The 12,351-nt window shown below is 41.0% G+C and overlaps 5 protein-coding genes across 5 annotated transcripts; 3 read left to right on the top strand and 2 right to left on the bottom strand.

The window, feature by feature from the left end:
• Positions 1-1,328: 1,328 nt before the first annotated feature.
• On the top strand, positions 1,329-2,666 carry TrAFT101_008197 (uncharacterized protein; the record flags this gene model as incomplete). Its single annotated transcript, XM_066128268.1, has 3 exons — positions 1,329-1,489; positions 1,549-1,723; positions 1,788-2,666. The coding sequence occupies 3 exons, from the start codon at positions 1,329-1,331 to the stop codon at positions 2,664-2,666; spliced, it is 1,215 nt and encodes a 404-aa protein (XP_065984386.1).
• A 1,957-nt stretch (positions 2,667-4,623) lies between these two features.
• On the bottom strand, positions 4,624-5,560 carry TrAFT101_008196 (uncharacterized protein). The gene is made up of 2 exons (XM_066128267.1): positions 5,088-5,560; positions 4,624-5,034 (listed from the first exon to the last, which is right to left on the bottom strand). The coding sequence occupies exon 1, from the start codon at positions 5,455-5,457 to the stop codon at positions 5,242-5,244; it is 216 nt and encodes a 71-aa protein (XP_065984385.1). The 5' UTR covers positions 5,458-5,560; the 3' UTR covers positions 4,624-5,034; positions 5,088-5,241.
• Positions 5,561-6,327: 767 nt separating this feature from the next.
• Positions 6,328-7,185, top strand: TrAFT101_008195 (uncharacterized protein). The gene is made up of 4 exons (XM_024908009.2): positions 6,328-6,677; positions 6,726-6,815; positions 6,866-6,930; positions 6,984-7,185. Exons 1-4 carry the CDS (start codon positions 6,509-6,511, stop codon positions 7,044-7,046), a joined length of 387 nt encoding a protein of 128 aa, XP_024762396.1. The 5' UTR covers positions 6,328-6,508; the 3' UTR covers positions 7,047-7,185.
• Positions 7,186-10,434: 3,249 nt separating this feature from the next.
• TrAFT101_008194 (uncharacterized protein) lies at positions 10,435-11,502 on the top strand (the record flags this gene model as incomplete). Its single annotated transcript, XM_066128266.1, has 1 exon — positions 10,435-11,502. The coding sequence occupies one exon, from the start codon at positions 10,435-10,437 to the stop codon at positions 11,500-11,502; it is 1,068 nt and encodes a 355-aa protein (XP_065984384.1).
• A 277-nt stretch (positions 11,503-11,779) lies between these two features.
• Positions 11,780-12,190, bottom strand: TrAFT101_008193 (putative secondary metabolism biosynthetic enzyme; the record flags this gene model as incomplete). Its single annotated transcript, XM_066128265.1, has 1 exon — positions 11,780-12,190. One exon carries the CDS (start codon positions 12,188-12,190, stop codon positions 11,780-11,782), a length of 411 nt encoding a protein of 136 aa, XP_065984383.1.
• Between the last annotated feature and the right edge of the window lie 161 nt (positions 12,191-12,351).

Genomic DNA, 12,351 nt, shown 5'->3' with positions numbered 1-12,351 from the left:
CTGTTCAAATAACATGCGAATCAGCTGCGTCCGTTTATTCCTTCTTTCCACCATCTCTTCTTCGTAGCATTGTACATCCAATCTATCTACGTCCCCCAGCAGAGATGAAGCGCCAAAGCGAATAGCGGGATAAGCCCACATTTTAGCTGCCATAAGAGGAAAGATGATGATGTAGGATCTCACCTAATCTGGACCAGCATACTTCAGTGGTAGTTGCTACATCGGCGATCCTCGATACTTCTAATAATCAGATTATGTCAAATCCTCAAGCTCGTTTCACCACTGTCGCTGAGGTAACGCCTGCAGACGATTCTAAAACACTTAATACGGTCCATTATGTTCTATATTTCGCTAACTTGTCTTAGCTATACTCCAAAGTGCAATGTAGATCTCTTGATTCCTCTCCGCTAGAAACTCTTTATTAAAAGGAGTGCAATTCTAGTATCCCATTATTGCGAATATCTTTTACAAAGGCTATACAAAGTATAAATTCTATAAACGCAAGGTGATCTATAAATACTTGAGCGAACGGTCCCTAGTAGCATGGCTTCTCACAATATTTCCAACACCACCAACTATTCGAGTCGGTGCCCTTATTGTCTAGCTGTATGTCGATACAACTGCTTCTAGTCTTGTTCATTCTCTAACCGCTTTGCCGAGCTATACCAATATCATCCCTCGAAAAGCTAGGCTGTGTATTGTATGAAAATTTCTTTACTTTTACTATAATCAGCCAAGTATTCCGCCGAGGGGAGTTTATGAGTTACTTGTTTTATATAGCAACACCCACAGTCCAAGTTTTCACAGAAACACAGTAGGCGAGTCAGCAAGCTAGCTGCCTCCCGACGCTGTTCAAAAGCTATGTTATAGGACGGACCGTTTTACTATATGTGGATAAATCTTCTCTAAATTGGGAAATTTGTCGCACCTACTTACCAATTCAAAACAACATTAATCATCTTCAGTATCTCCCATGAATGATAAAAGCGATGGCTAATTTCTCTCGATATGTTTAGCTCATATCTGAGCCTCCAACATGCCAATGCTTGCAATATATATTAAACTATCTGTTTGCCAAGGCTGCTACATATCGACTGACCGGATCACATCACAAGCCCTATTCGGAGCTACGATACCTTTCTATGTGTATAGTACTTGTCTAACAAAGTCCGCAGCGCCTACAGCCAAGTAATACCTTTACATCAAAGCCTCTTCAAATATATTTGTCTGGAACAACTACTTGGCAATTCGGAATTACCGAAGAGATATTAGCTTTTGTCAGGGCAAATAGCTCAGCTGCATCAGAGGCACCTGCACATTTACCGGATATGCCTTTTAACGATGGCTCAGCCACAACCAGCGACAACGACAAGTCCACTGCAGGCAATGCTGCGGCGCAGCAACCACTGCGGCCCCATCCTCCCCCAAATGGCGGCCTTACGGCTTGGATCCAAGTGCTTGGAGCACATTTTCTCTTTTTCAATTCATGGTTAGTCAATCTCTCCTTTGGAGTCGCTTCTTTATCTTTTCTAATCATTGCTAAAATAGGGGTCTCGTGAACTCCTTTGGCGTCTTTCAGACCTATTATCAGGATGATCTTCTGAAGTTGTCCAACGCTTCTGACATCTCATGGATCGGAACCTTCCAGGCCTTCTTGCTTGTAGCACTTAGTGTCATTGTAGGCCCAATTTTTGACCGTGGCTACTCTCGAACACTCATCATCGTTGGTACAATTTTTCACCGTCTTCGGCACAATGATGCAAAGTTTGGGAACAACATATTATCAGATATTTCTCGCACAAGGATTAACCGTTGGCCTTGGCACTGGCTTTATCTTTTTGCCCAGCGTGGCTATTGTTACTACGTACTTCACAACTAAGCGAGCTCTAGCTATTGGAATTACTGCTTCCGGTGGCAGTTTGGGAAGCGTCATATATCCTATTGTTTTTGAGCGGCTCCAACCTAGAATCGGCTTTCCTTGGGCTACCAGGGTTCTCGGGTTTATTTCTCTGGCAACACTTATAGTCAGTATTGCGGTGATGAGAACGCGTCTGCCTCCGCCTAAACAAGCCCGTGCATTGCTCGATCTACACGCTTTTCAGAGCATTCCGTATTCCTTTTACAGTCTTGGTCTCTTCCTGTCTTTCGCAGGTTTATACATACCGATATTCTACATTATTATTTGGGCGCAGCGACATGCAAACGTTGATTCCACATTATCATTCTATCTTTTGGCGATCTTAAACGCATCTTCAATCTTCGGAAGAATAATTCCCGGCCTCATAGCTGATAAGTATGGGTCATTAGAAACGGCTATTGCCTATACCTTGGTCGCCGGCACCCTTGGATATGTCGCAATTGTTATCAAGAACTTAGGCGGTCTCCTTGTATTTGCCATATTATACGGTTTTGTTTCTGGGGCAGTTGTCTCGCTGCCCTCTGCCATTGTTGCTTCCCTAACACCCGATATGAAATTGGTCGGCACGTGGATGGGACAGTCATTTTTCCTTGCGGCACTTGGTGTCTTAATCGGTAGCCCTATTGCTGGAACTAGTATCAATGTCCCCGAAAATAAGTTCTCCGACGGATTTATCTTTTCTGCCACCCTTGTTATGGCTGCTGGCGTGTCTTATTGCCTAGCCAAGGCGCTGAAAACTAAAGAGTAGCGCTTGACGAGAAACTACAGTGGGGTGTCAAAAGTCTCTTGTGGGCTTATAGTGCACACCAAAATCTACCTAAACTTACCTTTTTTAGATACTAATAACTATAGACCTACTTATATTAATAAGCTAAAAGTTTATTATTATCTATATTTCTACTTGATAATTACTATAGAACCTTTTTTAAATTAAAACTAAGACATTTATTAAAATATACCTTAATATATATATATAATAATAATAAATAACATTATACATATAAAAAGTAAGTTAAAATATATATACCTAGTTCAATACTTTAAAGCTAAATAATTCTTATATAAAAGATTATTAATTTTTAAGAATATATTTCTTATATATATATTACTAATATTAGCTTAATTATTAAACATTTTAATATTATTATTATATTCCAGGGTAGACTAAGCGCTAACTCTACAAGAGACTTTTGACACAGCGCTGTACATGTACGTAGTACAACAATTAGCTAGCCTTAATTAACACTGAGGTAATTCACACATATTTATTTTGTAATAAAGATTGCGGCTTTATCCATACGATAACATGTTGCTTGTTATCTTTTCCCAGCGCCCACTAATTAATGGGCTAACTCTTACTGAATTACATACAAGACTAAGACCAAACACAAGATAGTAATCGACAGGGGAAATACCGCTGATTGACGCAGTAAAATATATGTATCACAATATTCGAAGTCCCGGCGCTGAGAAATGGATTTCCAAGATCAAACCTCAGGTTTCTAATTTTATCAATACACCAATCGCATATTCCCCTCTAGTAGGTTCAAATTATAATGGCCTTCAAAAATGACTGAATTATTTCCTTAAAAGTACAGGAGTATTGTGCAAATGTATCAAGTATTACACACACTATACTTTTCAAGATGGTGTCCCGTACTTTTTCTTTTTGTCGGCACTTGCGAAAAAACCGTCTTGGCAACGTCTCTGGTAGTGTGTTACATAGCTAACGAAGTTGTTGAATAAATAGCCTCTAGACTTGTGATTCAAGAGATAGCACAAATATGTTACACTTCAAATTCTGAAGACATTTATTGTTTAATAAAACCCTTGAGAGGCGACGTGCTAATGGCTTTCATTTGCTGACCACTAAACCCGCGTCCTAGAGCGCTGTAGCAGCGCCTGTCATATAGGCCCCCCTCCCCCATACACGCCGAATATTGCTGACCTTACCTAACATTGAAAGTTCTGCTTTTTGTTAACACACTTGGAATAATTTGAGCAGGAAACCGCACAGATATATTGACGTCTACGATGAGTGACTCAACTCTTATCTAGACTAGTAGATCCGTGGATGACGGATTCCTGAAGGTTATAACCAATCTTCCATATCAACAAAGCCTAATCCGTCTGTCGTAAAAGATTATGATCTTGCCCATGATATACAGTAAGGGGGCGTTGAACACATCGCCAGAACACGATGGTTGAAGGTAAAGGTTTACGCACGGTAACCTGTTACATGCCAAGCAGTGTCTAAAACGGTCATTCCATGGCGCACGGTGTAAACTGGATCCAGTCGAGATACACTATCGGTGGCGGCTCGAGTGGATTAGTGCTGCGTCAGCCTAGAATCTCCCAAAATCTTAACGGCATTACCGCAGCTGAGTCTAGCTCATTACCAAAACAAATTGTAAAACTGACCATCGCTGGGGACATTTTAGGAATGGCAAAAAGGCACTGCAACCCATTGTTAAAATATCTTCTATCATTTAGAGTATAGAGTATCGAAATATACAATTGATTGTAATACAAAAAAAAGAGCTAATACTTGTATTTTCTTATTTCTGCCCTCCTATATATATGCTTATTCATATATGCGCTGAGATCATACCATTATATTTCTCCTATTCTGTTGTTAAATGTACTGTAGGTAGTAGTTGATACCTCCATATGTACACTACCATATGAATAAGAGATAGCATAGCACACAGGAAAGGAAATTATCACTTGGGAAGAGCAAGCATTTCTCTTGCAGGGTCCAATGTTATCAGTTTGAGAATTAAACCAATTCTTTTTTATTGTGAATAAACTATTTCGGCCAAAATAGTCTTAAAGAAAGTAGGTGGGAAGTAAAGACAACTTGGTGAGAGCTGTCTTACGACCCAAATAGAAAAGAACCAAATTCCCCTTTTCAACACACAATCTCACAATTTTGAACCTGAATCCATGGCTGACAAAATAGGCTGGGCATATCTTATAAGACTAGAAGACATGTCAATAAGATAGCTGCAGGTCTCAGACTTATGCAGACAAATTTAAATGTACACCACTTTCTGTGATCCAAAGGCGCTGCACGACTGGTTGCCACTGCCGTTGTCCTCGCTGTTGTTGTTTCCCTATAGTTCGTGGTCAGCGGATACACTTCATATTTGGACCACGTATAATGCACTTAAAAGTAGTCGCAGACATAGTGGATATTGAAGTTGTTTTAGGACATACCTGCTGATTGTTGTTTTGGTTGTTGTTACTGCAGCAAACAGTAATAGAATTGCAGGTACCGCCGGCGCCGGAGCACTCAACGTAGCTTTCACCAAGTGCAGAGGTTACAGCGTTGCAGCAGTAGGGCGCGGCACCATTGCCACAATAGTTGGACTGGGTGTTGGTGTTGGTGCCCACGTTCTGGGGCTGAGAAGGAGGAGGGGGAGGGGGGGAGGGGGGGGAGGTGGTGGTGGAGCAGGATGGCCCCAGCTACCACCGGGAGCTGCAATGGCACCAGTGGCGGCGCTGAGAAGAAGAGCGATGGCAGTAGTGAATTGCATATTGACAGATAGAAACGTTTTTAAGGTAAAACGAAGAGTGAGATGTGTTGCTGTGATGATTGCTTTGTTATGAGAGTGTCTGGGACTGGCAAGAAAAGTTTTGAGCAGGGCAGAGAGGCCCTCTTTATACTTTTCTCTCAGCAGATTGTTTGTGAGGTTCGGTTAAACGTTCTAATAATAACGCAGTGTAGAAACAATACGAAGTGGCGACAAATAGAGATCGCGGGAGGAATTAACATTCGTGTCCTTGGCACTATTGAACTTACTTCTTACAGTTTTAACGCTGGTTTCCCATATAAATTAAGTTATAGACGTTAACTATCTGTGCTGCATGCGAGCTCGTTTGTTTGATTGACCAATGGCAGTAGATCAAAAGCTGGCAGGCTGGGCTATAGCAGGTCGGGACTTGGAGTTTTAACTTTTGATCTTTCAGAAACTGACAAATCTAAGCGGAGAATATATTGGTGTAGTATTGTTCAGGTACACTATCTAGGCGCTGGCATGTGAGACAACATTCTTTTCAGTCAACTGAAGTCAATGTTTGCCGTACTTAGTTGAGACTTAGGAAATGGATCTATGTTTTTGAAGGCTGAAGGTTTAGAACATGCATTAGGTCGAACTTTCGGAAGCGTTGAGCAATGGTGCATGAGCAAGTTTGCAGTGTTGAGCTACGTCTGGAAAGATAATTTAACAGATCCACAAGGGTAAATCACAATTATCCAAAGTGTTGAATAAATTGCCATATGAACTAATCTTTGTTGGGGTATATTAACTCTGTATTATGCATGAAGTGATACAAAGTTAGTTAAGAAGACGTAACTCCCCATCATTACAGACTCTACTACAGCAACTATCTCTTTAGACTTTTGACCGTCTCTTTGTTTGCAACGAGTTATTTATCTTCTATTCAGTGATCCATAGAAATAGTTCGTGAAAACGATAATATTTTGTATAAGAAGGGCACATTCCCTCCACTGTGGCTCAAGCTACTCAGTACAGTCAGACACCCCCTTTCAACCAATATACCATTACCAATCTTTAAGACTCAGCCATGTATGCTTCTGTGATATTCTATACCCTTGCTGCCCTTAATGGCATCATGGCATCTCCAGTCCAAGAGGCTGAGGTCGAACCACGAGCCATTGGGCCTCGTGCGCCATCACTTGGAGATATTCCATTTCCAGCGATGCCTGTCCGCAACCACAACAGCAACGCAATGGGTAAGTGTTTACGGATTCTTAAACATGCTAAATTAACTTGGACTCCAGGACCAAGCGGAAGCGACTGTGGCACGAACACACAGACAAATGCCTGTTCTGCAGGAAGCCCATACTGCTGCAGCAGCGATGGAAATGGCGGTAAGTGATGGCTGTCATTTCCATATAAGAAAATATCTGATACCTTTCAGGTCACATTTGCTCCAACACCACCGCCTGCCAACAGACTATAATTTGCTGTAACAATAACAACGGTGTAAGTTTGTTTTCCCTTCTTAAGCAGTGCTGTTGTCTGATTAGTATGTGTAGTTCCAAATCTGCATCGGCGAGCTTGATTTCAACATGCCAATCACTATCAATGTCTATGAGTGAGAAGGTCAATAAGTCAATAAAGTTGTATAGAGGATGGTGGGAGATAGACCAAAAAAAAGAAAAGAAAAACACCTTAGTTAGTGTATTCGTATAATAGGTAGCCAACCTATATTCAGAATACATGAAAATATACAACCTAGTTAAAAAATAAAAGTGGACAGTAGTATATATTTCAACCCTGAGCCGTATCATATAGTGAAACGAAGGCAATTGAAAGGATAGATTAAGTTGAAACGAAAGGAAATAAAAATATTAAGCAAGATTGCAGCGGCATTAAGGTTAATTATTGAAGGAGGCCCTGTTGAAAGAGTGAGCCGACGAGCCGACGGGCATCTTTTGCTTGGCAGGGGTTAGAACTCTATTGAACGGGTAAATAAATAATAGGGGGAAGGTGTGCGGAGATCAAAAGCTTCTTTCAGCTCCGGTCAGATAATAGTACGCTGGGGTTATGGGGAAAAACCGCACATCAATATTTCTTTTTCTTCAGCATTGATGGAGTGGCGTTATTTAGGCTTTCGGCAGTGCATAAAATGTGGTTAGTAGGCTATGCCATCGCAACCATTGATTGGGCGGTGCCTGAGCCTCGCACGGAAGGACGGATCTCGGCACATGACCGGCATTGAAATATGGCGGTAGTCACATCTCCCCCAGGAATTAAAATTAAACTATTGTTTAGAAGACCAGCTGTTCCATTCCTATAGGCAGGCGCGGTGGTAATGGCTTCGGGGCGCAGAGCTAATTGATGTTCTATTATTAGCAGGGTTAGAGGTAAGTAATAGTTTGCGCGGCTAATGAAAGTAAAATAGAAATAAATATAAAATATTAAGTCGTTTAGTAATTTCCTTTTCACATGAAAAGAGTTAGCAAGGAGGTTCCAAGGACAAGGTATGGACTTCTGAACAGGCACAGGATGCTTGCCAACTAGTTCTTCGAGTTTGCCAATGCCTACCCTATTCTAAATAATGATGTCTGTTATCATATTAGAAGAAGAACTTATTTTATAAAATAAGTTTCATATTAAAAGACAGTACTAATATATCATGAATAATACAATTTATTTCCGAAGTTTATGTACATATATATATGTTATGTTTCGCAAGCTAATCTAGATCATATGAAGACGAAATACCCGGCTAGATATGTACGTAGCTCTCATTGTGGTTATGATGGTACAGATACCAAAAAGAGGGGGAAAAAAAACGTACACCACTTTCCAATCAATAGCAATATGAAACTTAGTCCACAGCTTCCTGAAGTGCTGATGCTCTACCAGCTGAAATCTATTTTCCGCCAGCTTGGGGAAATAGCTTTATGTACGGCGCTCAATGTTAGATGATACCTATTTGCTCGTAACCCTTGAACATATGATAAAGCGACGAGAAATTGGTCATCAGAGAGGTAGAAAGTGTCCCCAAGCAGGTAACCTGATCGTATATGTCTGTTTGCAACATGGCAACCTGGGTAAGCCCAATAATGACTGGCGATTCATAACTCGCATTGACTTAAACCGACATTATCATATCACTACTTATGTCGACTCTGAAGATGGCACATTTCTGACAGTCTTGCCTTGGGTATTTGCCTAAATACCAGTTCCGCATGCCAGATCTTGAACTTCCGATCTATTCAAAGAATTTAGTCATACAAAGTTGATGAAATAAAATCCGTCACGTACCAATAGGGATTTCTGGTCGTATAATCCTTCGTCTGGATAAAAAATGATCATGTTTTAGTCCAACGAGTGCCACTTCAGAAGCTCAGTAATGCTTCGTGATTACCTGAGACGGCCGCAGACACGAGAGTGTCATTGATAGATGAGTCATCGATTGAAAATATTCTGGATGACGTTCAAGTCTACTTATTTCCAAATCCCGGCTTAAGAAGCGTTTACAATGTCAACCCAGGGCCGTGAGACTTAATCAGGTTTGTTACATGAGTTTATTATCTTAGGTAAGTAACACGAGCTCGACCCGTATATTATTCACCACATTCCTTGCCTACCAAATGGAACTGTATCACTGTAGAGATAATTGTCTTTATACTTAGTACAATATTTTATATTTGAAACCTGTCAAGTAGGCTGACACTAGAGCATGTGTTCTCTGTATTACGCGTCGTATTTGAGAAAAATGTAGTGAGATATGAAGCCCTAACCAAAATACGAGACTTGAGGGCCCCGCTGAGGTATCAGTTACTGAACCCCGATTGGGAATCAAAATTTAGGGTACCGGGTTTAATTCATAAAGTACGCAACCTGAGTGCGATCCTTTTATTTTTATGTTATTTTTATTTATTTAATTTTTTTTATGATAAAGATAAGAAATTAGCAAGGGAAGTGGTAGGCATAGGTCAGTGATATATGCACTCATCTGATTTTCGATCTGTGCTAGCCCGTTCATACGCCTCAATACCCACCCCCGCCGTTTGAGCTACTAATTCAAGATCCGTGAGTAAAAATAGGAATTGATTACACGGCAACCCTATTTTGTGACAAGGGACGCCTATATACTGTATTTCTACACTACACAGAGGTCGCTGGACTTATTTATATGTGACTAACTAGCCACTAATCACTAATGTAGTAGTATGAATAGTATATAGTAATACAGTATAAGTAGTATAATAAAGCGATATAGGTGCTATAATATAGCAGTATAAGCGCTATAATATAGTAGTGATTAAATAAGTACTTAGTTTTACAGTATAAACAGTAAATTGGCTAACTATAGGATTGTAAGTGTTTCTATAGTAAAAAAGTCACCCCCCCCCTCTTTTGGGGTGCCGTGTAATCAATCCCTAAAAATAGCTACACAGAAGCTCAATCTTGCGTCATGCATGATATACCTGACCGCATTATTAGCAAAGCTCCGCAAAATAGCCTTTTATTGTCTGATTTTAGGTATTCAGCGTCTTCCTGCTTGAATTGTCTACGAGAAATGCATTTCAGTGGTTCTACTGCATTTGTCTTTCTATAAGTCTTCCCGTTCTCACTCAGTTTCTCTAGTACGAGTGATTGTTTATTCTGTAGAGTAGATTATTCTGTGGTCTTCACTTTGAAGGTCCTATCTATTACCATCCACACGATTCTCGTTTAGAATAGTGTCTAATAAGCCCAAGTTCTGTAATTTATCATGCGCTTTGAGACTGATCCAACCTATATCTATTTGACGTCGTTTCACCATTCTCACGAATCTCATCAATGCGGCCGAAAAATTAATATGCCTTCTTATACAACTATACTGTATTACATATATATGGCGTCATGTGTATGTCAGGTAGTAGAATACTCAAATTCCCCATGACTCGCAATCCGCATACAAACATGCATGTTCTGTAGAATTATTTTCGTTTAGATACGACCTTTCAATCTTTTATCTCGATTGCCAGAATGTCAAAAAGGGGTCAAACACGCCATCTAGTTCTTGACCAATTGTCTAGAGTCTCGTTACTTAGAGATCAAAGTGGAATTGGAGATCCGTCAACCGGGCTACCTATCAAGGATATCCGCACACATCCTACCAGTTCAACTGGCAAAGAGGATGCTGGTGTATTCTTTATCGGAACTGCTACCACAATTCTTGAATGGCGTGGTATCCGCGTCTTGACTGATCCAAACTTTTTGCACGCAGGAGACCATGTCCATCTTGGACCCGGAGTGACTTCACAGAGGAGGACAAACCCAGCTATTGAACTTGACAAGCTACCTGAATTGGATTGTATCTTGCTGTCACACTACCATGAAGATCATTTTGATCGGATAGTCGAAGATTCGCTGAATCGGGACTTCCCTATCGTTACGACTCCGCATGCGAAAAGATGTCTGACTTCCTCGTCTAGATCAGAGCCTTTCAAGTCTGTCTACGCCCTCGACTTCTTTGAGAGCATGCTTTTGGAATGCCGGAATAGCAGCGAGACTGGACATGACGAATCAGCAACACCTGCGATAAAAGTGACTGGAATGCCAGGAAAACATGTCCCTCCAGGTCCTATCTCAAAATTGAACGACCTGTTGAATGCGGTACCGCCCACAAATGGATGGCTACTTGAGCTGGGCTGGGCAACTGGTATGAGAGACATCAGCCACCATGGCAATCCAGCGTCAGAATTTAGAACAAGCTACCGCATATATATATCAGGCGACACACTATTTGTCGACGAGTTGAAGGAGATTCCAAAGTGGCTTGAAGGGAAGCAAATTGATCTTATGTTAATTCATCTTGGAGGCACAACCATTCCAGGTGCCCTCGCTCCGTTGGTAATGGTGACTATGGATGCCAAGCAAGGGCTCCAGTTGATTCGTCTCATCAACCCAGATATCACAATTCCTATACATTATGACGACTATGATGTTTTTCTCTCACCACTGACGGAATTTATGAAAGAGATCGAGCAGGCCGGGTTACAAGACCAAGTTGTCTATCTCGATAGAGGAGATCAATATCGATTTACTGTATAACATATGATAGTAAAATTTTATTTGCATTAAAGCTTTAATATTTGTAGCTAAAGATACTCAGCATTATTGTGAAGATTTTTAGATCTCATCTATGTTTTGCTTAAGCTTTTCAAGAATTAAATCAGCGCCTTCATTACCTATCTCTTTCGGATCTGCTAGCACCCAAAGTCGAATCACATCGTCACCTGGAAAAGCAAGTATTGTCGTCCATAAAGGGGTTGCAACGAGTTCATTCTAACCTATTGTAATCTGTTCCAGGGTGCCATCAGGACCTGTCTTAAAACCGAGAGTCGGATAGAAGGACATATTTAGAAAACGAACAGTTGACCAATAGCGGGTCTCCCTTGTGCCAGTGTGTGCATGTATCAAACCCGTCGCTGGAAAGGAGATCATTTGTATCACTAATATCTATGCTCAAGACCGATTCAACATAGCGCGTGATTGATGGAACATCGATTGAATTGAGTAGAAGACAAAATGGCTTGTACACGTCCTTCTCAGTTATGCCAGGTCTCAAAGGTATCATCAATTGAGCAAGAAAAGCCAGCTGTGGAGTCTGAAAGATATCTCTAGTCGACAGAAAAAGTCCTTCATCGTGGGCAGTCGTCGACAACCGCATTACGTGAAGAGAATCGCCACCCAATCTGAAAATGGGATCTTCGCGACAGATATCGGAAGCCCCAATCATTAAGTCCTGCGCCTAGAGCTTTGCAAACCTGTTCTCTGAAGAGCTGCTAAAGGGAGTTCGTGCAGAGAGCTCATCAGGATAATTCACCAGCCAAATTAGCTGAGAAGAGGAGAGCATGTCAACCATAGATCTGAGACGGTTATGATTTATCTTTCCCGAGC

The sequence above is a fragment of the Trichoderma asperellum genome, chromosome 5 (genome assembly GCF_020647865.1).
Source record: "Trichoderma asperellum chromosome 5, complete sequence".
NCBI classification, from domain to species: domain Eukaryota; kingdom Fungi; phylum Ascomycota; class Sordariomycetes; order Hypocreales; family Hypocreaceae; genus Trichoderma; species Trichoderma asperellum.
The sequence above is the reverse complement of the archived record's forward strand: the minus strand, read 5'-3'. Positions and strand labels throughout refer to the sequence as shown.